At 41.9% G+C, this 23354-nt stretch overlaps 1 protein-coding gene across 1 annotated transcript; it reads right to left on the bottom strand.

The window, feature by feature from the left end:
• Nucleotides 1–362: 362 nt before the first annotated feature.
• ano11 (anoctamin 11) lies at nucleotides 363–22885 on the bottom strand. The gene is made up of 23 exons (XM_018741854.2): nucleotides 22523–22885; nucleotides 21958–22075; nucleotides 21551–21744; nucleotides 21287–21394; nucleotides 20535–20671; nucleotides 20392–20449; nucleotides 20091–20201; nucleotides 19823–19988; nucleotides 19163–19253; nucleotides 15291–15387; nucleotides 14932–15075; nucleotides 12263–12400; nucleotides 10398–10496; nucleotides 9953–10055; nucleotides 9346–9457; nucleotides 8893–8947; nucleotides 8661–8758; nucleotides 7150–7286; nucleotides 6137–6342; nucleotides 5762–5934; nucleotides 5520–5610; nucleotides 5056–5187; nucleotides 363–1526 (listed from the first exon to the last, which is right to left on the bottom strand). The coding sequence occupies exons 1-23, from the start codon at nucleotides 22655–22657 to the stop codon at nucleotides 1500–1502; spliced, it is 2730 nt and encodes a 909-aa protein (XP_018597370.1). The 5' UTR covers nucleotides 22658–22885; the 3' UTR covers nucleotides 363–1499.
• Nucleotides 22886–23354: the final 469 nt, after the last annotated feature.

Here is a 23354-nt window from a genome sequence, read left to right as displayed (position 1 = left end):
GAATTGTGCACCATTATGTCACCATGTTGGGTACACATTACCCATTACACACTATTCATGTGTCACACAACTGCTCCTAAAGTGTTTTCTTGTCTTCTTCCATTGTTTTCTGGTGGTATTTGTTGTACTGTGGCAAAACGAGCCCCAAGAAAGTAGAGAAAATGCCACAAAAACTTTCAGAAGGAAGGAAAGCAAAGTAGAAAATCAATTATAGTTCAGGACAAAACAGAATTAATTATTTCTGCATATAACAAATAACAGAAATGTTTGAAGTTCTTAGTTATGTTGATTTTTGTGTTGATTATAATTTGTTAAATTATTTATTAATTATAATGTTAAAATTTAAACAGCAAACTTGACAAAATAAATACAAATGAATCAGAACTTCCATTACCGGTTACAAAAAATACCACTAGTTCTTGTGGAGTGTGAGTTTTAGTTTGGTGCTTTACAGCCAATGAAAGATTCTAGAAGGCACCATAACTTTGTAGAAAGTACCAAAACATAATAGAATGTATACATCAAATACTAAAAGGTACTGGAATAGTTGGTGCTTGGAATCCGGTGCCAAAATTCAGTTTCAAATGGAACGTTTAGAGAAATGTGCAAAAGATGTAGTGGCATTGCTGAACATGTCCATAAGAACAGTGCACACCATTTTGGTGAATGAAGTTAGGAAGCAACTTTTTTTTATAAAGCGCTCTTCTCACGTAGTGACACATTTAGCCTAGCAAAACAAGCAAAAGTTACAAGGAAAGGTATCATGTAATGGAAACACTTGAAAAATACCTGCTTCAGTGGATGGAGAGACAAGTTGTGGTGTGCTGTTATCCACAATTCTGCTAAAGTACAGGGCTATGAGTCTTTTACGCCTCCATCTCATAATGACATGACTGATTCCCAACCTTGTCCACCCCGTCTTCTTCCTTCAATATTGTAGAATTCACTATGTTTGGTGAATACCATTAGTGTTAGGAAGTTTTTTGTAGGTCATTGAACATTTTTGACGTCTTTTCCGTGTTCCTCTCCTTCCCCTTCCCATTTTTTCATTCTTTATTTTCGCATGCCATATAGTAAATGTTCATGCTGCATCGTCTCTTTTTGTTTTTGGTGAGCAGAAATGAATGTCTAAAGCATTTTAACATCCTAAAACTATGGTTTTAATTCATTAACAGGCATTTTACTATGTGTTACTAGACTTGTAGAAAATTGTTGGTAGTGGGTGGGGGTCATGGTAGTGCATTTTTTTTTTTTTTTTTTTTCCATTGAAAACTATGTAAATTTTTTTTCTCCGCTTAATGTTTTTTATTAAATTTTCAGATTTCCAGCCGTTAGAATTAATGATGTTAAGTGAGGGAAGGCTGTACTAATCTTGCATAATAAGTGAAGGCATGCATACTCAGATATAAACACATGCAGTCAGGCAGACTGATGAATACTGGATTCCTCCTGTCTGTCCATCTCCTCCAAGTAGAACCAGTCAGGTGTCCAGACACAGTTCATGTGGCCACCAGACGTGTCGCTTGCTTTAGAAACGGGTCGAAGGGTGAGGTTTATGGTATACAGAGTTTGTGCGAAGGCAAGGAAGAAAGGCAGGAAGAAACAGGGTGAATATTAGCTGGAAACCATAAAACGTGTTGCATGTCTGTTCATTAATATAGAAATCACTAAGGATGTTCCTTTTAATCTTATGAACACAATGAGGTTGTAAGAAAAGAAGATAAAATTTTCAGCCATATTAGTTAAAAATTACCTTTCAATGCATTTAAATAAATTCAAATAAAAATGCTTTTAATGTTGTCATTCCTGGAATTTCCACTTTATTGACTCCACTAATGATTGTATCTAGAGTGACACAGGGCGCAAGGCTGGAGGGGACACACCCAGGATGGGACGCAAGGCACCCCAAGCAGGACTCGAGCCCCAGGCTCACCAGAGAGCAGGACCCGGCAAAGCCCGCTGCATCACCACGCCCTCTCACAGAAAATAATATAATAGTAAAATATATCTAGGTTTAATAGTAATTTTCCCATTGCTTCATTTGTACCATCTATATATTTTATTGTTATATTTTTTACAGAAAATAATATAATAGTAAAATATGTAGATGGTACAAATGAAGCAATGGGAAAATTAGTATCAAACCTGGAATTACTTCAGTCATGCATTACAACACATTAATCCCACTAGCTTTCTTTCTATAAAGAAAATTATTTTGCTCCATCTTCCATCCTGCCTGTCCTAATAGGGTCGCAGTGGCAGCGGAGAGAGCAGAGAGGCCCAGCTGCCCCTGTCCCCCGCAACTTCCTCCAGCTCAGACTGGGGGATCCCCAGCCGTTCCCAGGCCAACTGTGAGATATAATCCCTCCAGCAGGTCCTGGGCTGACCTCGGGGCCTCGTCCCACTTGGCCATGCCCGATATACCGCCAAAGGGAGGCGCCCAGGGGGCATCCTTATCAGATGCCCGAACCACCTCAACTGGCTCCTCTCAATGTGAAGGAGTAGCGGCTCTACTCTGAGTTCCTCCCAGATGTCCGAACTCCTCACCCTGTCACGGAGAGTGAGTCCCAGCACCCTGCGGAGAAAACTCATTTCGGCCGCTTGTATCCGCGATCTTATTCTTTCGGTCATTACCCAAAGTTCATGACCATAGGTGAGGGTAGGGACGTAGATCAACCGGTAAATGGAGAGCTGAGCCTTATGGCTCAGCTCCCCCTTCACCACTACAGTCCAGTACAGCGACCGCATTATTGCTGCCGCTGCTCCCAGTCTGCGACTGATCTCACGCTCCCTTCTTCCCTCACTCGTGAACAAGACCCCAAGATATTTGAACTCCTGCACCTGGGGCAAATTCTCTCCCCTTACCTGGAGGGGGCATGCCATCCAAAAATTATTGTGCTAATCTTCAAATTTGGATCTCTACATGAATTTCAGGACCTGCACTTTCAGATTTAGAGTTTTATTCATCTGCACCATGATGTACTTGTAATACCTACAAGTAACACAAAGATGACATAGTACACACAATGTCTACAGCCGCTTGTCCTGGGCAGGGTTGCGGCAAACTGGAGCCTAACCCGGCAACACAGGGCTGCAGGGGGAGGGGACACATCCAGGGCAGGATGCCAGTCCATCAAAAGGCACCCCAAGCAGAACTCAAACCCCAGAACCGCCACACAGCAGGCACAGGCCAAACCCACTGCGCCCCCTTTCCTAAAGTACCCACTTTTAATTTATCTTTATTTGTTTGACATTTTAATCCAAATCAGTGCATATAGTTATAATGTAAATGTCTGAATTATTGTCACAACCCCTGGGGTACTACTCGGGATGACCACAGAGGGTACCACTCCAGCCACACCTAGCTGCATTCAACACACATGTGTTATATTAAACCAGTCTTTACAAGAGTGAGTTCCAACTACAAATTCTTGCAGAATCTCATTGCGACAATGCGCCTCTCCTAGCATTTTCCCATCTTGCTCTTCAACCACAACCTCGGCTTCATGACCTCAAACATGCCTCTGACCCATGACCACATCAACCCCTACCTTGTTTGTGCTTTTTGGTTGGTTCTCCGAAGTTCCACCCAATGTCTTAACGTTCTCATCTCCTCACTACCCACTTCTGTTCTCAATGTACTGTACATCGGGTCCTCTTCGCTGAATAAACTTTGCGCTTCCATTCAAATCATAAACAATTCTCAGAAGCATTAAGCACTGATGATGTCACCTCAACTGGTGATGAAACGTTTGTAGTGTGAATGCCAAGCTTGGTGAACACCTGAATATCAAAATCTTCAGACTTTTTTCACACTCTAAAGCTATCCTCTATCATCATGAATTCTTTTTTCATTTGGTCAGCAAAAGAAAATTATCCTGAGTGGCACAGTGGTAGTTTTAAGGAAAAGGGCAGATGAAAGCTAAGAGGGCTATAGTACTGAGGTGCAGAACACTGAAGAGGGGGCAGGGGTAGGGAGGGGAGCAGAGGGCCTCTTGTCAAACCTGTAGAAAAACCAATTTAACTGGTTTCCTCACTATCACCTGCCCTGTAGGCTCTTGCTCTGTTTAAGAAAAGCCTTCAGGTTGCTTGTTACTCAGGGGTTGTTACTAGGGAAGCATGTGACAGTCTTGGTGGGTATGATGATGTCCACAAATAAACATGTGTAACTCTTAACACATTCAATTAATTCATTATACCTTCTCCATGTGGTTCACAAAGCAATTTCCAGTCTGGGAATCCAGCCTCATAACAGCCTCTCAGAGTCATGTCAGACTCTGATGTCCAGTTCTTCACTATCCTAATGGTCGCTGTTTGTTGTTATACAATGGGCTTATACATGGCCACATGGTACACCAGGATATAGTGGAATCAGCCAAGTGTGGAGAGTACTATGGAGCTGTATAATTTTGCAATATTGGTATATCGGTATGTTATAGATCCAAAACTCACATCTCTCCTTTGTTGCACTTGACAAGCTAACTGTAAATATGCAAGGATAAGGAAAAGATTGAGGCTGCTAAAGACTGAGTCAGGGGGATGTGGGAAAGGAGCAGGAGAGGTCCCTAGAAAAGGCCTCCAGTTGGGGGCTATGGGTCCTTATTTGCAATTCCCTTGTTTTGCTGGTTTGTGTTTATTTCTTTTTTTTTTTTTTTTAATTTTCTCCCTGAAGAGGCCACGGTCCCATTTTTGTTTTGGTATTCTGCCCAAGTGATCGCATCCACTCCAAAACCTGCAACAACTGTATCCTAGAAGTCTTGCAGGAACATGGGCTGGGAGCATAAAAATTCTACTTCAAGGATCAAGCGTGTTTACTTATAGTTTCTGTACTGAAGTTACTATCAGCGCTGATTCTGAACTGACCCTGAATCCACAGAATAAATAACTATGCCATGAGCATGATAAAAGGAGGGATTTGTAGGTTATCAAACCAGACGTTTGATCATGTTAATGATGATGGAGAGAATTTCCACAGGAGTCCAGCTGGCAGTTGAGTGAAGCTTAGCATGTTTGATGGGCAGCCAGTGATGGTGTCATTATTGACTATCAACTCACCAACAGGGCTTCCTGGTTATCCGCCAGTGCCTGCTTGGCTAAGTAGTGCTCACGCTTCACTTGCAGCTCTAGTGACTCTGGCACATCTGGGACCATCCAGTCAATGGCACGCAGGACAAAAAACACCACGTGCTGACAATCCATGAGACAGATACCAAAATGGGATAAAAGAATTAACACAGTGGAAAGCTGATAAGAGGAAAACAGGAACTGCAGGTGTGGTCTGGAATGGTATCATTCAGCTAAGGTTGTGGTCAGTTAAAAAATTAGTTAAATGGGTTCAATCAATAATGCAAGTATGTTTCTGTAGTACAGTGCTCTTGTGTACAAGCACCTTCAGGATTTATTTAATAGTTCTGCTTCACAGGGTCTAAAAAAAGGACTTAAGTCTATTAAAATTCTTTCCAAATTAGAACACAAACTGTAAAAGGGGGTTAGCAAAGAATAAATACAATGTTAATTACCTCAAAAGCAATAATGAAGCTCAGTCGGACAGCAAGAAGCTCCCAATAAAACAATGTATATTTTCCATTGCTGTCTCTAAAAGCTTTATACCTGCAACAAATGCACAATTTAGGTAAAAAAAAGCTGAGTAATATGTTGAATGTAGATTTTAACTCATCTGCTAACAAAGGCCAAGTCTTCACTAGAAGCATGGTGAAGTGTCTGCTTGGCCTGTGAGCCATAGCATTGTCACTGAACTGACCTGCATGTGGAGTTGCTGGAATGAGCGTCCTTCACAGACATGTAGTCTGAAGGAGTGTAGCTGGGAGGTGCATAGGCAAGGGAGAAGTTGACATAACCTCTAAGTTCATTGTCATACTTGTACTGGTAGAGTAGTCGGGGCAGGAAGTCAGAGGTGAAGGCAATCAGGAAAGCCTGGTGGAGAAAATGACAGACAGGCCTAAACAGTTGACAAGCCGAAATGCAATGCTTCTCATTTACAGAAAATTTATTTTCATCAAGTCATGTGACCACAACAGCATATGTTTCATGTGTACCATTCTCTACTGTGGGAAATATCTGGATGACCACCCATTGGGGGTGAGAATGAGCTGATGGAAGCACACCAAGGACTCACATTGACGATAACAGACAGATGAGACAAGCCCTCCAAGATGTTGAACCAGACGCCAATGTTCTGTGCACGTTCAGCCACTGGACGTCGATATTCGCAAACAAATTTGTGGGCATCCAGTCGCACCTCCACCCAGTTGTTGAGCAAGGCAAAAAGAGGGGCCAAGGGAAAGGCCGCCACAAAGATGGTGATGAAACCAAATTGAAGTACTGTCAACAGAAAATATTCCATGAATCATCAGCATGGAAAGTGTGCCCATCCTGAATTTATTATGGGTCTCAGGACCTACTCTAGTACCATTAAAGGGAGTACTAGCACTGAACACACACACACATATATAATTGAAAAAGGTTAGGGCAATAACAAGGAGCCATAGCACATTTACATTTACATGTATTCATTCAGCAGACGCTTTTCTTCAGGGCGACGTACATCTCATAGAAAATACAATATGTTCATCACATTAGCAGAAAAAGAGACATAGATGCAGGCATGTGATTCTTAAGTGCAGTAGTTTGTTACTTTCCACCATATGAACCAATGTCCATCACACGAGTAGCTGCATAAAACTCAAGTTTTATAATCATTTAACTCACTTCAATTCATCATTTTACTTAATAAGATCATTTAACTCAACAAGACTCATAACAGCACCTCATAGTAGTATTCAACTCCTGGAGAAGTAACTCCAGAAGGATTTTGTTATTTTGTCTTAATGAATCCCCTGATTTATTTTGACTGAAACCATTTAAGTCTAAGGTCATAAAAGTGTCAAGAATGCTTGTAATCCTGCTGGTACTCCTTTCTCTAGGACTCTAGGTTCATCTGGTTTAGTGGCTCTAATATCCTGTCTAACATATTATCTAAAATATCTGACATGCTGTATTGGAATGTACAGAATCACATCTTCCTAACTCTTAATTCAGATCTTTACCACTGTATGAATAATTAAGCCTTGCCTGCTGTTCTACAGTTTTGTATCAGGCTCGTCTCCATCACTACACCCACTCACTCACCCATCTCCAGATATTCGTCAAAAAGTCCCTCGCACTTAATCAGCTCATAGTCCTCTTCCCAGCGCCGGGGCTCTTGGGATATTTGTGTGCCTCTCACCCCTGCCAGTTGTCTTCTCTGTTGCCATGCCTTTATCTTTCTAAGAAGGGTAAAGGAAATAAAGTTGGTGTTGTGAGCTGGAAATAGGTGGCTAAAATTTTTAAAAAATACTAAATATTTTAAAAATGTCATAGTGGAGTATCCAGACATTTCATTATGTCATTTTCAACAAAGTAAACAGTTACAGTAAACATTACATTATTTTTTTCTATTTTAGCCATGGATTTACCACACTATTTGTCAGAGTTTCATTACAGAGAATTTCCTTCTATCCCCTAGTGCTTAAAATACACACACACACACACACACACACACACACACACACACACACACACACACTTTCAGAACCACTTGTCCCTCACGGGGTCACGGGAGCCTACCCGGCACCACAGGGCATAAGGCCGGAGGGGGAAGGGGACACACCCAGGACGGGACGCCAGTCCATCGCAAGGCACCCCAAGCAGGACTCGAACCCCAGACCCACCGGAGAGCAGGACTGCGGTCCAACCCACTGCGCCACCACACCCCCACTTAAAATACATTACATATTTATTCATTTAATTTCTGCTTTTCTCCAAAGCAACCTACAACTGTTTATCCATTCATAGAGCTGGGTAATTTTTACCACAGTATTTTAGGATAAGCACCTTCATTAAGGGCATTACAGCTGGAAGGGGGATTTGAACCTACAACCTAGCACTAACCACTATGCTACCCACTCTGTAGAGATGGGCTTTAAACACATGCATACTATTTTGCTCAATCCCATGCTGCTTTGCCTGTCAGTGCATCACATACCATTTGTTTATTTTTATGATACTAAGATATAGAGGGGTGCGGTGGCGCAATGGGTTGGACCACAGTCCTGCTCTCCGGTGGGTCAGGGGTTTAAGTCCCGCTTGGGGTGCCTTGCGACGGACTGGTGTCCCGTCCTGGGTGTGTCCCCTTCCCCTCCGGCCTTACGCCCTGTGTTGCCGGGTAGGCTCCGGTTCCCCACGACCCCGTATGGGACAAGTGTTTCAGAAAGTGTGTGTGTGTGTGAGAGTTTGATCCCTGCTCAGCCTGTGTGGAGTTTGCATGTTCTCCCTGTGTCTGTGTGGGTTTCCTTCTGCAGTCCAAAGGTGTGTTGTTCAGGTTCCCCCAGAGTGTGTGAGTGACAGAGAGTGTGTTCCACTGATGTATGGATGAGTGACCCATTGTAAGTAGTGTATCTAGCAGTGTAAGTCACTGCTGTGAATAAGGTGTGGGCTGATAACACTACACAGAGCTCATTGGAAGTTGCCTTTGGAGAAAAGTGTCTGCTAAATAAATGTAAATATGAAAGATTATAACTTGAAGAGTTAATCAGTATGTCATTTTCTATTTGTAATATTTAGTTCACAAAAATGCTAAGTTTTGAAGAAGCTCAGCATACGGGATAAGGAACTCCTGAGCGTTGCTGATGAGCTGTTTCCCCACCATGATGATGAACAATTGCTGAGCCAGTTCAATGAGGCACCCACCAGGCCCACACTGAAAACCACAAACAGTTTAGTCAAAGTACAACAGCTGTCCAATCAACAGTTGTTTTAGTATGTAAGCTGTGTCACTGCATGAGAAGAGCGCTCTATAAAAATAAATTGAATTGAACTGAAAGCTGAACTCACATCCTCATTTCTCATCCCAAATAAGGTGCCGTAGTGTCCTGGATATCCAACAAATCTTAAAATAAGAAAAAATTACTAAATTAAAAAAAATAGCATTTATACATAAACTAGTACACAGACTCATTAGAGTACTTCCAGCATTTTCCATTTGCTTTCACTCTGAAATAGACACGATACATATCCAAATAAATTAATAAATAATAAAAATAGCTACTTTTCAGCTACGAGTCCTACAAAATATTGACTTGTCAACTGACACTTTTTGCTAGATAGAAGTTCAGTTGGACTATCCTTGAGTGACCACTATGGCTTGTACATGAATACCATGCAACCACAGGTTCATTATATTGGACTAATTCAGCTTACAGGTGGCTAAATATTGTGACACTTTACACTACTCAGCACACTATGCACACCTTTGAAGCCATAAACAGCACATGACATTTGGCTCACCTGCCTTTGAAGAAGGCCACATAGAAAGGAGAGGAGTAGAAGTTCACAAACTGAAAAACGAACACTTTAAAAGTGAAGGCATCTTCATACTGTGTCTGGGTCCTGTGCATCTCTGTAAAGTTTAAAAAAAAAAAAAGTTAAAGGTGAGCTTCAGAACAGAATTTCATGCACTGTGAAAAACTCAGTTTGAATACCTAGTCATATCTGTCATACGGTGATGATTCTGTACGTTATATAACATGAAGTAGGTTTGAATTGCTGTAAATGCCTGCAATTATTCCAATAAAGACTACATAGTTTCTATGAACTGTCAGTTGCTTCAGTGTGTCTGTTGTATGAATCTCTTTCCCTTGTTGTAATGAAATGTTATGAAGTATATTAACTTCCTAATTCCTTGGCTTGGTTACAGGTTTGATGCATTTGGCAAAATATTATATCATAATGGAGATGTGACGCTCCATTGTGAAGCTCCTTTGCATTTTGTGACGATGAGTATATGACGGTCCCAATCTTACTTGGGTTATATACCCCCTAGCCTAGTATATTTATCACAGTATTTAGCCACAAGTACTATGTTCCTTAATGTTGCTGATGCTGGATTTCTTACCCCACTTGGTCAGCTGTTCTGCCAGGGCAGCGTAAACTTGCCCCATCAACAGGATTAGAACCAGGTTCACCATGCTGCTGGAAATGTTGGCAATGTTGCCTGCCTGAGTGGCCCACACACACAAAAGGACACACATGAAATAAGATCAGGGAAGAGAACACGCTAATAACAAAAAAAAAAAAAGAGGACTCAACTTGAGGAACTTAGTAATGATCACTGGTTGTCATTTATTCAATTACAACTCAGTTGACACTTTTCTAAAGCGGCTAAAGTACCCAATACAGGGTACAAAACCAGGTTTTAAGTCTATGTCTTTAACTACGCTACATTATGCAGCCATGATGTAGCTTTGCAGTTATAACAGGAAGTGAACCAGACATTTGGGGGTTGTTAGATGCAGCTCACACACCCTATATTAGTTTGCAGGATGGCTCACACACCCCACCTGAGTCCGCAGCACAGCTGCCTCTTTGTGGTTTATCATCCCGCTGACTATGATTCGATACATGATGACCGTCACCAGGAATATCATCACCACACAAAGCTGGATGAAACGGAAAAGAGAGACGGGTCATAGCAACACTTCACAAAGAGTGACACTTGCAGTGTTTACACATTGCAAGCATGTGTTCAGCTGGACGTTGGTCAAGCTATAACAGTGGGTCTTGTGATTGAGTACGTAGTGGTGCTTGCAGGGGAACACCTGAGAGGAGGAGGCAGTAAAGAAGAATGCGAGAATACTAGTAGCAAGAGTAAATCTAATCTACCCAATGAGTTATTGTTCCAATGGATGCAGTATAATGCTTCCAAACAAGTTGGATAATATCTTGAATCCTTCTATAATTTTTACCTAAGGAGGTGTTACTAAATGCTGACTGACAAGGAGCACATGTGACATTAATTGTTTTATATTTTTCATTTGTTCTTGTCTGCAAATAGTTTTTAACTGTACTTTAATATTTGCAGAAATATATTTAAGTCTGGGGGTGCAGTGGTGCAGTGGGTTGAATCACAGTCCTGCTCTCTGGTGGGTCTGGGGTTCGAGTCCCGCTTGGGGTGCCTTGCGACGGACTGGCGTCCCGTCCTGGGTGTGTCCCCTCCCCCTCCGGCCTTACGCCCTGTGTTACCGGGTTAGGCTCCGGTTCCCCGTGACCCCGTATGGGACAAGCGGTTCTGAAAATGTGTGTGTGTGTATTTAAGTCTGGAGGGTGTGGTGGCACAGTGGGTTTGGCCTGTGCCTGCTCTCTGGTGGGTCATGGCTTCAAGTCCCACTTGGGGTGCCCTGCGATGGACTGGCGTCCCCCCCTGGGTGTGTCCCTCAAGCCTTGTGTTGCTGGGTTAGGCTCTGGCTAGAATTCCTTCCTGTGAGTATTTTTTGAAGTATAAGAGACCTATACACTGTAGGCACTCTTACTAAGGCTTGCATAACACATTTACCCCACTCAATACAGGCTGAAAAAGTGGGTTAAGTGGAGAGCATCTGGTTTTTACAGTAGGGTATTCTTACTACAGCTATTGAGTGTTTTACACTCTCCTGACTATTTTGCTAACTCTCAGCCTGTTAATGCTTAACCTTTTTCCACTGCTAAATACTGAATGTAGAAACATCTAGACCTACAAGAAGTAGATGGATTAAGCAATGAAGCCAGCAGGTTATTGACTTGTATGGTAACACGGACATGTATTAATGTAATATCTCAATACGGATGAAAAGGGTAATATTCTCAAGCGTGTAAGTATATGGTGCAAAGTAAGGAATGAAGTGTCTGTGTGCTACGAGGAACACAGGACAATGAGAAAAACTACATGTTCTCACAAGGACTGATACAAACAGGACTAGAGCTCAGAACTGGAACATAAACACACTATGAATGGCAGTTTGAAACCAGGGGAATAATCAAGGAACAAGAATTGCTATGGGATCTCAGGCAAACTCAGTAGAGAGCTAATCAAGAATCTGCAACTATATTTTTGTCTTTTACTCCTTTTATAGTGCTGGGAATCTGTTAACTGAGTTCAGTTATCCTGATCCAGCTGAGTGGACTTGGGGTATAGCTCCCTATGCTCATCATGAGTAGGGTTCCCAGGGATAATGAAAGTTAAGTGGTGGCCAGTAATGTACGCTGGTGATCTCTGGATCACAGGTACAAAAGGTTTGCAAGGAGGTGAAAAATGTTTACCTTCTTATTTTGATACCTGATCAGTTTTTTAAAACCGCACACTGCCTACACACCCTACCCTCTTCTTGACACTGCCTCCTGCACCACCTCTTCTCCCAACTCCAAGCCCCACCTCACATCAGAGCCCCACCATCACCACGATGACCATGGATCCTGTCAGCATGCGGGACAGCCTTGCTCGCTTTGGGAAGTAGGGTTCCTTCACGCCTGTCACTGGGTTGTGCTCCATTGTAGGGGCCATAGCTGCAAACTCCGGCCGAGGGCGCTCCTGTTTAGACAGAGGGAATACAATGTGTCTGCTTATTGAGAGCTCATATTGAAAAGGTGTGTCGGAGGGAAACGTGCAGGTGAAGTAAAGTTAATGTATGCCTCCTGTCTATTTTAAGCAGAATGAATTTTACTGTATCAAGAGGGCCTGCTGCAGTTGCACCAGAATTATGTTACTGTCACGCCCTCCTCGGTGCAACGAGGATCACCTGCAGCGGATAAGGGGACGACCGCATAAAAGGGTGACACATGATTCTTAAGTGCAGTTAGTTTGTTTCTTTCCACCACCTTTTTTTATTTATAAGTTGAGCGGACACTTTTCTCCAAAGCGACTTACAATTATTTATGCATTCATACAACTGGGCAGTTTTACTGAGGGAATTCAGGGTAAGCACCTTACATAAGAGTTCCACAACATAAACAATGCCTTGGTTGGAAGTTCTGGAGTGCAAAGACAAGGGTATCAGTCTGCAATCCACTAAGAGAGGCCACCACTACTACATGAGTACTGCTGCCCAAATAGTTTTCCATTCTGTAATATGTGAAGAAACTCAGAGAAGAAAGTCGAAGGATGAGATTAGAACTGAACATGAAGAAAACCAAGATCATGTCAACTGATAACATTGATAAATTCGAGCTTGATAGAGGAGAAATTGAGATCGTTTCTAGTATGAATCTTTTGGGAGCACTTGTGAACACTGATTCGACCAGCACTCAGGAAATATTATGTCTTTTGGCATTGGGCAAGTCGACCATGAAGTCGCTAGACAGAATCTTCAAAAACAAGGACATCAGACTGCAGACAAAGATAAGGCTAGCTCAGACTCTCGTATTCTCAGTTGTCAAGTATGGTTGTGAAAGATGGACTATCCATAAACATGACCAAAGAAAAATTGATTCATTTGAAATGTGGTGTTGGAGGAGAATTCTGCGTGTACCATGGACAGCGAGACGAACCAACAAGTCAATCATGGAGGAAATCAAATCAAAAATGCCACTTGAAGCGCAACTGATGAATATGTGTTTGTCATATTTCGGTCATACAGTTCGAAGGGAAAGATCACTGGAGAAGGATGTCATGACTGGAAAGATCGAGGGTACAAGGCGCAGAGGAAGACCACCAATGAGATGGATCGATGCGATTACAATGATGACAGGGCGGACGCTCAAGGATCTCATCAGACTAGCACAAAACCGAGCCCTTTTTAATTCATTGGTCTATCAAGTCACCAAGACTCGAACCCGAGTTGATGGTACATGACATGACAATATGTGCCAAAAATTTTCAGATGAATGAAGCATCACTGCTACCACTGACAACTTCAATGCTTCCACTGCAACAATAATCTGGTGTATCCTCTTTTTTCATCCCACCCACTCTTGGTCCAGACTATGGTGAAATCTTGCATGGTTTATTGCAACTCTCCACTGTCTGGTCTTCTGGACTCTCCCAGGAAGGGTCTACAGCTGACCCAAAATGTCATCACTCAAGTTGTGTTTTGCTTACATGCCATTCCCATGTATCTCCATTCCACGTCAATCTCCACTGGCTTTCTGTAGCTGCCCTTATCTAGTTTAAAACTCTGGTTATGGTCTACAAAATGGCCAAAGGATCAGAACCAATCCTTATATTCTGCTTTATCATGCCTGGGGGTGCAGTGGTACAGTGGTGCAGTGGGTTGGACCGGATCCTGCTCTCCGGTGGGTCTGGGGTTTGAGTCCCGCTTAGAGTGCCTTGCGACGGACTGGTGTCCCGTCCTGGGTGTGTCCCCTCCCCCTCTGGCCTTACACCCTGTGTTGCTGGGTAGGCTCTGGTTCCCTGCGACCCTGTATGGGACAAGTGGTTTTAAAAATGTGTGTGTGTGTGTGTGTGTGTGTGTGTGTGTGTGTGTGTGTGTGTGTGTATGTGTGTGTTTCATCATTCCTTACAGTGCTGCACTTCTTCACCTCTGGCCACTCAATGATCCCATTCAACTCATCCCCCCCAACTATTTGTCCATAACCTGAAATCTGTAAGTGCTCAGTAGTGGAATGGGCTCTTGCTCTCCCTAACAACTGCTGAAACCCTTCTAGCATTCAAAGAGAATTGTAAAATGTAATTATTTTGGACACAGCTCTCTTGTGATCTCCTAACAGTTACATGAAGTTCAGTCACACAGTCTTTGATGATCATCATCATCATTTTATCTGATTCCCACTGAAATTATGCGTGCCATCAAATGTCCTAGTATCCACTATCAGACAAACAGATTGTGTTTCGATTGATGTGTGAATCTAAATCTTTTCTCCTGCTCTTCATTTTTGTTTGCAGTTGTACATTACTTTGGAGAAAACCATTCACAAAATGAATAATTGCAAATGTAAATACATGCATGTCTTAAAAAAAATTTTTGATTTTGCATAAAGTTTCATACAGATGCATACAGAACCAACAGCTGATCCTTTACATGAAAATATACAGAAAAGGAAAAATTATACATCTTAAAACTAATGGAGAAGCATTTGTATGAAAATCAAACATAAATACTTCACCTCCTCCTCATGGAAGTCCCTGCAATCCCAGTGGTAAGCCAGCATGGCATTCTTGCGCTTCCAGTATTCCAGAAAGGTGACAGCCCACAAGGACATGAAGACGCTGAAGAAAACCGTGCCAGGGTGGTCGAACAGGTAGCCCATCTACACAAGATGGTGACAGTGTGAAACTCTAACATCAGTGGAAGTACTGGACATAGAATGAGGACTAAAATTGTTTTTACACTATTTAAGACGTTTGTCTATTTGATGGAGTATAGAAAAACTGTCAAATATGTTTTTTCAGTTCGTTTTTCTTCTTCTCAGTGGGGACATTAAATTGGAATGATTCAGACTGCATAGAGCAATTATTTGCTCACCTTTGCCATGAGACAGATATCTGACAGATTCCATGTATTACAGGTGTTGCAGAGGGGGCACATTAGATATTCCCCTCCACTGTTGCAGATCTCCTCCCTGTGGATTCAAAAAATGGTTTCAATTAGGGATGTCCAACTGGCGAACTATGGATCACATCCTGCCTGCCTATGGATCACATCCTGCCTGTCAGTTTTTGACTGACCATTCCCTCATAGACAACTTTATGAAAATTTCCATAGTAATTGTAAATTATTGTGAATCTTGCTCCGGTTCAAATTTCTAGTTAATGTCCATTTAAATTTTAGCCTAACTTTTTAGAATCTACATCTTGCATGATATAACGTTGTGGTTTGCCATTTCGCTAAAAACCAATGATGTTAAGTTGTAAACTTAACTGTAAAATGTAAGCTTAAACTAGTCCAAGTACATAGCATAGCAATAATAATGAGTGGGAAGTATAAAATAGATGAGGAGAACTGGGCTTTCCAAAGAAGGTTGGACGACAATTATTTTGTTACAAAAAATGAAGATAAGTCTCAATGTGTTGTATGTTGCAAGTACTAACAGTGTAAAGAGAATATATAATACTGAAGCAGAAAGCTCAAGGAGAAAGACACTCTGTTCAAACCTTTGGCCACACAAACCCTAGTGTGATTCCGTCATATGTTGTCAGCTTGTAACAAGCCAAAAGTAAGAAGCCATTAACGGATGAAGAGAATGTTAAGCACTGTATGATAGGAATAGTCCACACTCTTGGTGATGAAAAGATGAAAAAGAGCTCTGAAACTGTTCCATTGTCTTGTCAGAAGGTAGGCAAGAGAATTTCTGAAATGGGTGAGCACATTCAAGCAAAGTTGACAACTTTTCAATCATTGCCAATATTTTTTGTATGCTCTGGATCAGGACACAGACATCTCCAGTAAGCTCCTTAGTTTCATCACAAAAATTGATTACTCTTTTATGGTGTATGAAGAGTTACCGAAGATGGTGTCACTTTGCTATATAGACTATGGAACTAAGCCTATGGACATTTACAACACATTAAACTCAGCTGTAAAAAAATACAGTGGATTTAAAAAATGGTCCAGCATTGCTGTCGAAAGTGCCGAAGAAATGACAGGTGGATTTGTAGCTATTTTGCTGCAAAGGGAGCTGAGTATCCATTTTCACAGTACAATACACCAGGAAGCTCTCTGTTGCTGGTATTTAAAGCTTCATGAGATAATGAGCACAGTTATACATGTAATATGATTTTATAGGGTACAATACTTTATCACGCGTTGGGGTCTGGATGGGGTAAAGAAGGATGTACGGATACCGTTTATTACGAACACCTATTGGAACCCCAGCACATAGCAAGATATATTGGCACAAATCAATGGAAATAATGCCCCTGGTCCGCAGCCCTCTTTTCCTGAAGGACCTGCACCTCAAGCCAGCTTTTCCAGCCTGTTCTACCTTAATCAGACTCCCCAAAAGACACTCACCCCTTTATAATCCTTGTCAGCACCCATAGTGGTTTAACAACTATTTCACATTTTTTCAAAATTACTATTATTACAACTGTTTACAATAAATATCTTTCACCGCTCAAACGTGACACTCTTCAGTAATGTGGGTCTTTACAACACAACTGAACTTCGTCAGACTTCTTAAATTTTTTTTTGCATCAAAGCAGCTCTGTCCTTCAAGGGAAATGACATATTACACAGGAAAGGCAAACACACATGTGTGTGACAGACAAGGAAGAAAAAGAATAAATTAGTAGATAAATACAAATGCTCCTTGACTAACGATGGGGTTATGTTCCGATAAACCCATCGTAAGTGGAAAAATTGTAAGTTGAAAAAGAATAGAGTACCGCGCCCACCAAACATCATAGCCTAGCTTAGTCTCCCTTAAATGTGCTCAGAACATTTACCATATCCTACAGGTGGGCAAATTTAAGCATGAGACACACATGGGCATTTAGTAGACATGATGGGATGCAAAAACACAAAATAAAAATAAGTTTTCAACACAGTATTGGTTGTTTACACTTTCAGTTGTTTACATTCGTTGGCGTGATTGCTAGAGAGACTGTGAGCATGGTTAAGTGGATGCTGCAGCTCGCTGCCATCAACCAACATCAAGAGAGAGTATCGTACCGCATATCGCAAGCGGGGGAACAGATCAAAACCAAAGATTCGAAGTACCGATTCTACCGAAAGTGTATCGCTATCATACCATCGTAACTTCAAAAATTGTAAATCGAACCATAGTGCAGGAGTATCTGTACATGGATAAATTAGGCATAGTCTAGTGCTTCCCAGTAAACATGCGTGTTAACAAAAGACATGCACGTTGCACTGGCTGGTATTTTGCATATCCAGATTGCACAGAGAATATTTTGCAACTATATAAAAATTGTTAAGATCATTCAAGGTGGCAATAAAGCTGACAGAGACCGAAAATGCACTGCTTCTTTTGGTGAGTTTGAAGTGTTGTGTGGAAATTTGCATTTGTGTTCAAGCGTATGGTGGTAAAGTGGCTCTCATGGACTATGAAACACTTTTGCACACTTAGAGAAGAGATTCAGGCCTTTTTAAAGGAAGAGACAACTGCTAATACATATGTTTTTAAACAGCACCTTGTGAACGCTGAATTCATTTGTAAACCTGATATTTTGACTCCCATCACAGGTTATTTGAACACTTAGACTGAAATGTATGTATCCACAGAATGCAAATACGCTTGTTGGACATACTAAAGTTTTAATGTTGATTTTAGTATAATTTTAGACTTTAGTATGATGTTATAATAATTGTAACATCACTGATTATAATAATTTGTTGGTATTTAATACCAACTTTTAGAATTTTGTGTATTTTTGTCGCAGACACAAGGGCAGGAAACAGGAGGTTGGACCCAAATGCGGGAGCTTTCATCCATTGTCCAAAGGGCAAAATAAAACAATAATTGTGGTTGAGGGCAGGCATGTTCATGTGGATTGGTGACTCTAAAAATCACCTGTAATGTGTGAGTGATAAACAGGAAGTGTGGTTCACTGGTGTATGGATGAGTGACTCATAAGTAGTGTATCTAGCAGTGTAAGTGACCTTGGGTTAACAAAGTGTGGGCTGATAGTGTATATTTGAAGTCCCTTTGGAGAAAAATATTCATTAATTCAAAAAACATTAAAGTAAAATGGGTGAGGGAGGCGAGTTGGACTTCACATTTATGACATCTGAGATCAGCAACTCCTGGCGAACCCATGATCTCAAATGTATTAATGATCATATACTGTATATTCGCAGAGTTCATTAAGCTATTGTATGTGGCTTCCTCTCCTAAGCTTGTATTACATAATTGAGACATTGAAACAACATGATTTATCTCAAAATATTCAGAAGTATCATAACTTCTGATGATGACTATCTATTCAAGCTTTATAAACCTTACAGTAGAACAGAGCAGAACCATTTAAGCTTTTATGTGAAAATCAATAACTCAAATCTTCTGAGGAAAGAAAATTGCCTTAATGGCTCTATGAAGGGCAGTACAAATAAACAATTTATTGTTTCTCCTCATTATCTTTCTACCTCTATCTTTATATTCTGCACATCTCCACTGTGCTATAGAATTCAGTGAACCCCCCAGCCACCAGTGCCACTACCACCACCACCACTATATTTCATGGACCTTTGAAATGCCTTGGTGCAGTTTCCGGTTGGCATGGAAACAGAAGCAAAACATTCAGTACAAGGCAGCATCTTACAGAGACACGTGGAACTATAATACCAAAAACTGACAAATATCCCCAGACAACTGAAGCATCATATATATAAAGCACCATTTCAAAATACTGATTTGCACAGGAAGCAAGACTCACGCTGGGGAGTTGGTCTGCATCGACATGATTCCTGATACAAACACAAGCGTTCCAACTACCGCAGCTGGAAGAAGCCAAACCGTGTAGAAACCTGCAGATGTATAAAGAGGAAGGAGAAATTAGTCAGTCTCCCTCTCAACATACAATATACAAAATACAGTATGATTAAACTTAGACAGATTTCTGAAAATGGGGGGGCGTGGTGGCGCAGTGGGTTGGACCGGGTCCTGCTCTCCGGTGGGTCTGGGTTTCAAGTCCCGCTTGGGGTGCCTTGCGACAGACTAGCGTCCCGTCCTGGGTGTGTCCCCTTACGCCCTGTGTTGCTGGGTTAGGCTCCGGTTCCCTGCGACCCCGTATGGGACAAGCGGGTCAGAAAGTGTGTGTGTGTGTGTGTGTGTGTGTGTGTGTGTGTGAGATTTCTGAAAAATTTGTTTTCCATCACAGCAGATCTATCCATCAAGGACAATGATGTATTACACCTCTAGAGAAAAAAACAAAGATGTAGAAATACATCACTTTGGAGAAAAGCATCTGCTAAATGAATACATGTAAAACGTAAATGTTATATCTTAATATCATAAAAATAAACAAATGTCTCCAAGTCAGACCTATTCAGAACTGTGCTATACAAAAGTGAATACACAGCAACTTATGACATACCCAGCCATGCAAAGTAAATGGCAATCTTTTCCCCAAAGTACTCGCGGATGTGGTCCAGAGGCTGGTACTTGTACCACCTGGACCAGCGGGCCCAGTAATGGAAGAGAACCTGCCGCTGATTCAGCTGTTCAGGCAGCCCCTCATGCGCTGTACTCTCTAAAGGGCCCTGGAAATAGGACGGTTAGAACTGAGTGAGAAGTCTGAAATAGATTTCATTGCAAACATCACAGGATGGCTATTATACAGAAGAAGGTGGTACTCCACTGACCTCATGAAGAGGGAATGCTGCTGTGAATGCCCCTTCATTTAGCAGTCGTTCCACTCCCACTTCTGCCCACTTCTTCTTACCATAGGCTGTTCTGCACAGGATCTCGTACACCTGCAATGGATGAGTAATGTTTGTGCTGCCAGATGGCACGATATTAAGTAGCTCAGAAATGCAATAACAAACTTGGAGACCAATGAAAGACAGAAAATCCATCAGAATACAATACAGAACACAGAAACACACACAGTGGGGACAGAGAGGAGCATGGACAGAACACAGATGCACAAAAAACATTACTCACAACACGGTGTCGCTGTGTGTTACTAAAATAGGTCTCACGGTTTTCAGAGCCTAGGAACCTGGGTAGACACAGAACATTTTCCGAGTGGCTGGTTGGTATTTTTACCATGGCGTATGAGTCCAGAGAGGGAAAGACTGACTCACTTGTCCATCTTGGATTTGCGGAAGGCACAGGTGTAGTAGTTCACAGGTTTGTTCGGTACCACCTCTGCCATGAAGTTTGGAAGGCAGAATTTTTTGAGGACCTGGTCTGAAGTATTAAGATTTGGATTTGGCTGGGCCTGAATGAAAGATGTATTAGACATACTAAAATTTCACATTTACAACTAGAACTAAAAACTTAAAAATTCAGCTACAACAGGCAATGTATTTAAGCGTTTTATGTTCTTGCGCTTTTTTTTCTTTCGGTAGCAAACATCAGTAACATGGATTTTGCTGAAATAAATACAGCAATTATGTGTACGTTATTATATTAAGTAGATGTTGCTTTCTTCAAAGCAACTTCCAATGAGCTCTGTGTAGTGTTAAAAGCCCACACCTTATCCACCAAGGTGACTAACACTCATAGATACACTACATACAATGGGCGACTCTTCCATACATCAGTGAAACATACACTCTCTGTCACTCACACTATGGATGACTTAGTCACTAATCCATCTGAAGCATGTCTTTGGACTACCTGCCACAGGAAACCCATGCAGACATGGGGAGAACATGCAAACTCCACACAGACTGAGTGGGGATTGAACCCAAATCTCTTCTACCACCCAGGTACTGTGAGACAGCAGTACTGCTCGCTGTACCGCTCACCACCTAATTAACAGCATGATCATTTGATTATTAACCTTTCCTTGAATAGGTAATTTTTAACTCAGTGTGCTAGCCGCCCTGACCTGTAAGGGTGCTCTGAGACAGAGTTCTTCAGCATAGTAAACCAGCAGATCCCAAGGAGCGCTAAGTTTCAGGTAGTGGATGGTTTTCTTTTCACTCACAGTCTCTTCCTAGTGGTAGACAAGAAGAGACCTTTTTGTGACAATGTCTCTCGAATAAAAATATTGTCTGTACTGTGTGTAAGCAGACAAGAAAAAAGATCAAACATCTAGGAATAAGGAATAAATAAAGTAGACACATTCCACAGGATGTGGATATTGGCTGGCCTTTTCCAAGAGAAGCTTGGCATTCTGCAGGTTGCGTATGAACTTATCCCTCCATTTGGTCAGCTGGGCCCTTCGCCGTTCTGATCTGCTGCTCTCCTCAGGCTCGCCCTCGGCATCCCCATCCCTCTCACCCTGGTTCCTGGCTTGAGACCTTCTCTTCCTCCGTGATCGCACCTCCCACACCAACACAAAGTCTGTCGTGAGAACCATAGCACACAGGCCACAGTGGGCTCACCAGTTCTCGAAACAAGATTACAATCTTATACAGCCCTGCAAATTCATAAAAACCAAAATTGCATTTCTGAATCCCTTACAGTATGAGAGTCACTGCCTTTACCTCGAGACCACATTTGATAGAATTGATCATTCTGCATTACTGTTTCTCTTTCTGGAATGAAGGGTGTCACCTATTTTGGTTTTTCCATCCCGAAAGTAGTTGCCTTGAGATTCTGGGGGTTGGGGACCGCACTTGTTGTAGGTGACATATGCCAGGTCCTCAACTTCACCTTCACAGGTAGCAGTCAACTGAAAACACATTGAAGAATTGTTACCAAACACTGTTAATAAAGCTTTTATTTTCTTCAGTGCCACTGATTCTCCTTAAAAAGGTTTCAAAATTACCTTTTGCCATGGCAACCAAAAAGAACAAAGAAGGAATATAAAGGGCATGGTAAAGACAATTGAAAATAAGTATCAGTGAAAGAAAAGGGTGGGTCCTAGAAGAGTTTTTGAAAATGTAAACTGCAATCAGATAGATCAAGGAAGACCAGTCATCCAGGTAGCGGATCAGTGGACCACAGATGGCCATCTACATCCTCTTTCAAATGTGAAAGTAGATGTGACAGTACTGGAATCGAGACACCGTGTTCAGGGTTCGAGGAGGAAATACACAAAGGGCTTGCAAACAAACTGATCAATCAGTGGAGCAATCATCAGAGTCAAAGGGGTTCGAGGATTACCCCGGGTACTCACACAGGAGGGTGGAATGAACCTTCCATTGCGCAGAGTCCCATAGCTGTTTACACTGAGCTGTTCACCAGCAACATCTGTGTCCAGCAGGGCATCTCTGTCCTCCATCTCCAGCTCGGGGCTCCTCTTCCTCAGCATGGGCTAACTGACTCCCTAATGGCATGAAGGAGGGCCCAGGGATCTCATACACTGACAAACACAGGCACACTGTGCACAGATTGGAGGCCTGTAGCAAGAAGTAATGTAAAGAAAATTGAAAAAAAAACTAAACCTTTGGTTAGGAAGGATCAAACATCTGCAGTGGGCTCTAGATCTTCTTTACATTTCCTCTCTCTTCCTTGTGCTATAGCATCACAGTGCACCACAGCCAGCAAAAAGATGAGATGGTGTATTACCTGTAATATGGGATCCTCTGATTCCCCACACCGCAACCAGCAGAATACGGGGTACTGTATTCCACATAATAAAAGGGCAGTAATATTTACAGTAATGAGGCATCATGTATTTTGCCTGTCAGAGGGAAAACATGAAAGCTTGACTCAGTTACCCATTATTTATCATAACAGTTAATGGCAGTAGTATCTCTGTATAGCCTGTACATACATACATACATACATACATACATACATACATACATACATACATACATACATACATACATACATACATACATAAAATAAGATGAATTAAAATAAAAGTGGGGGTGCGGTGGCTCAGTGGGTTGGACTGGGTCATCCTCTCTGGTGGGTCTGGGGTTCGAGTCCTGCTTGGGGTGCCTTGTGACGGACTGGTGTCCCGTCCTGGGTGTGTCCCCTCCCCCTCTGGCCTTACGCCC

The sequence above is a fragment of the Scleropages formosus genome, chromosome 25, assembly GCF_900964775.1.
Source record: "Scleropages formosus chromosome 25, fSclFor1.1, whole genome shotgun sequence".
In the NCBI taxonomy this organism is placed as follows: domain Eukaryota; kingdom Metazoa; phylum Chordata; class Actinopteri; order Osteoglossiformes; family Osteoglossidae; genus Scleropages; species Scleropages formosus.
The sequence above is the reverse complement of the archived record's forward strand: the minus strand, read 5'-3'. Positions and strand labels throughout refer to the sequence as shown.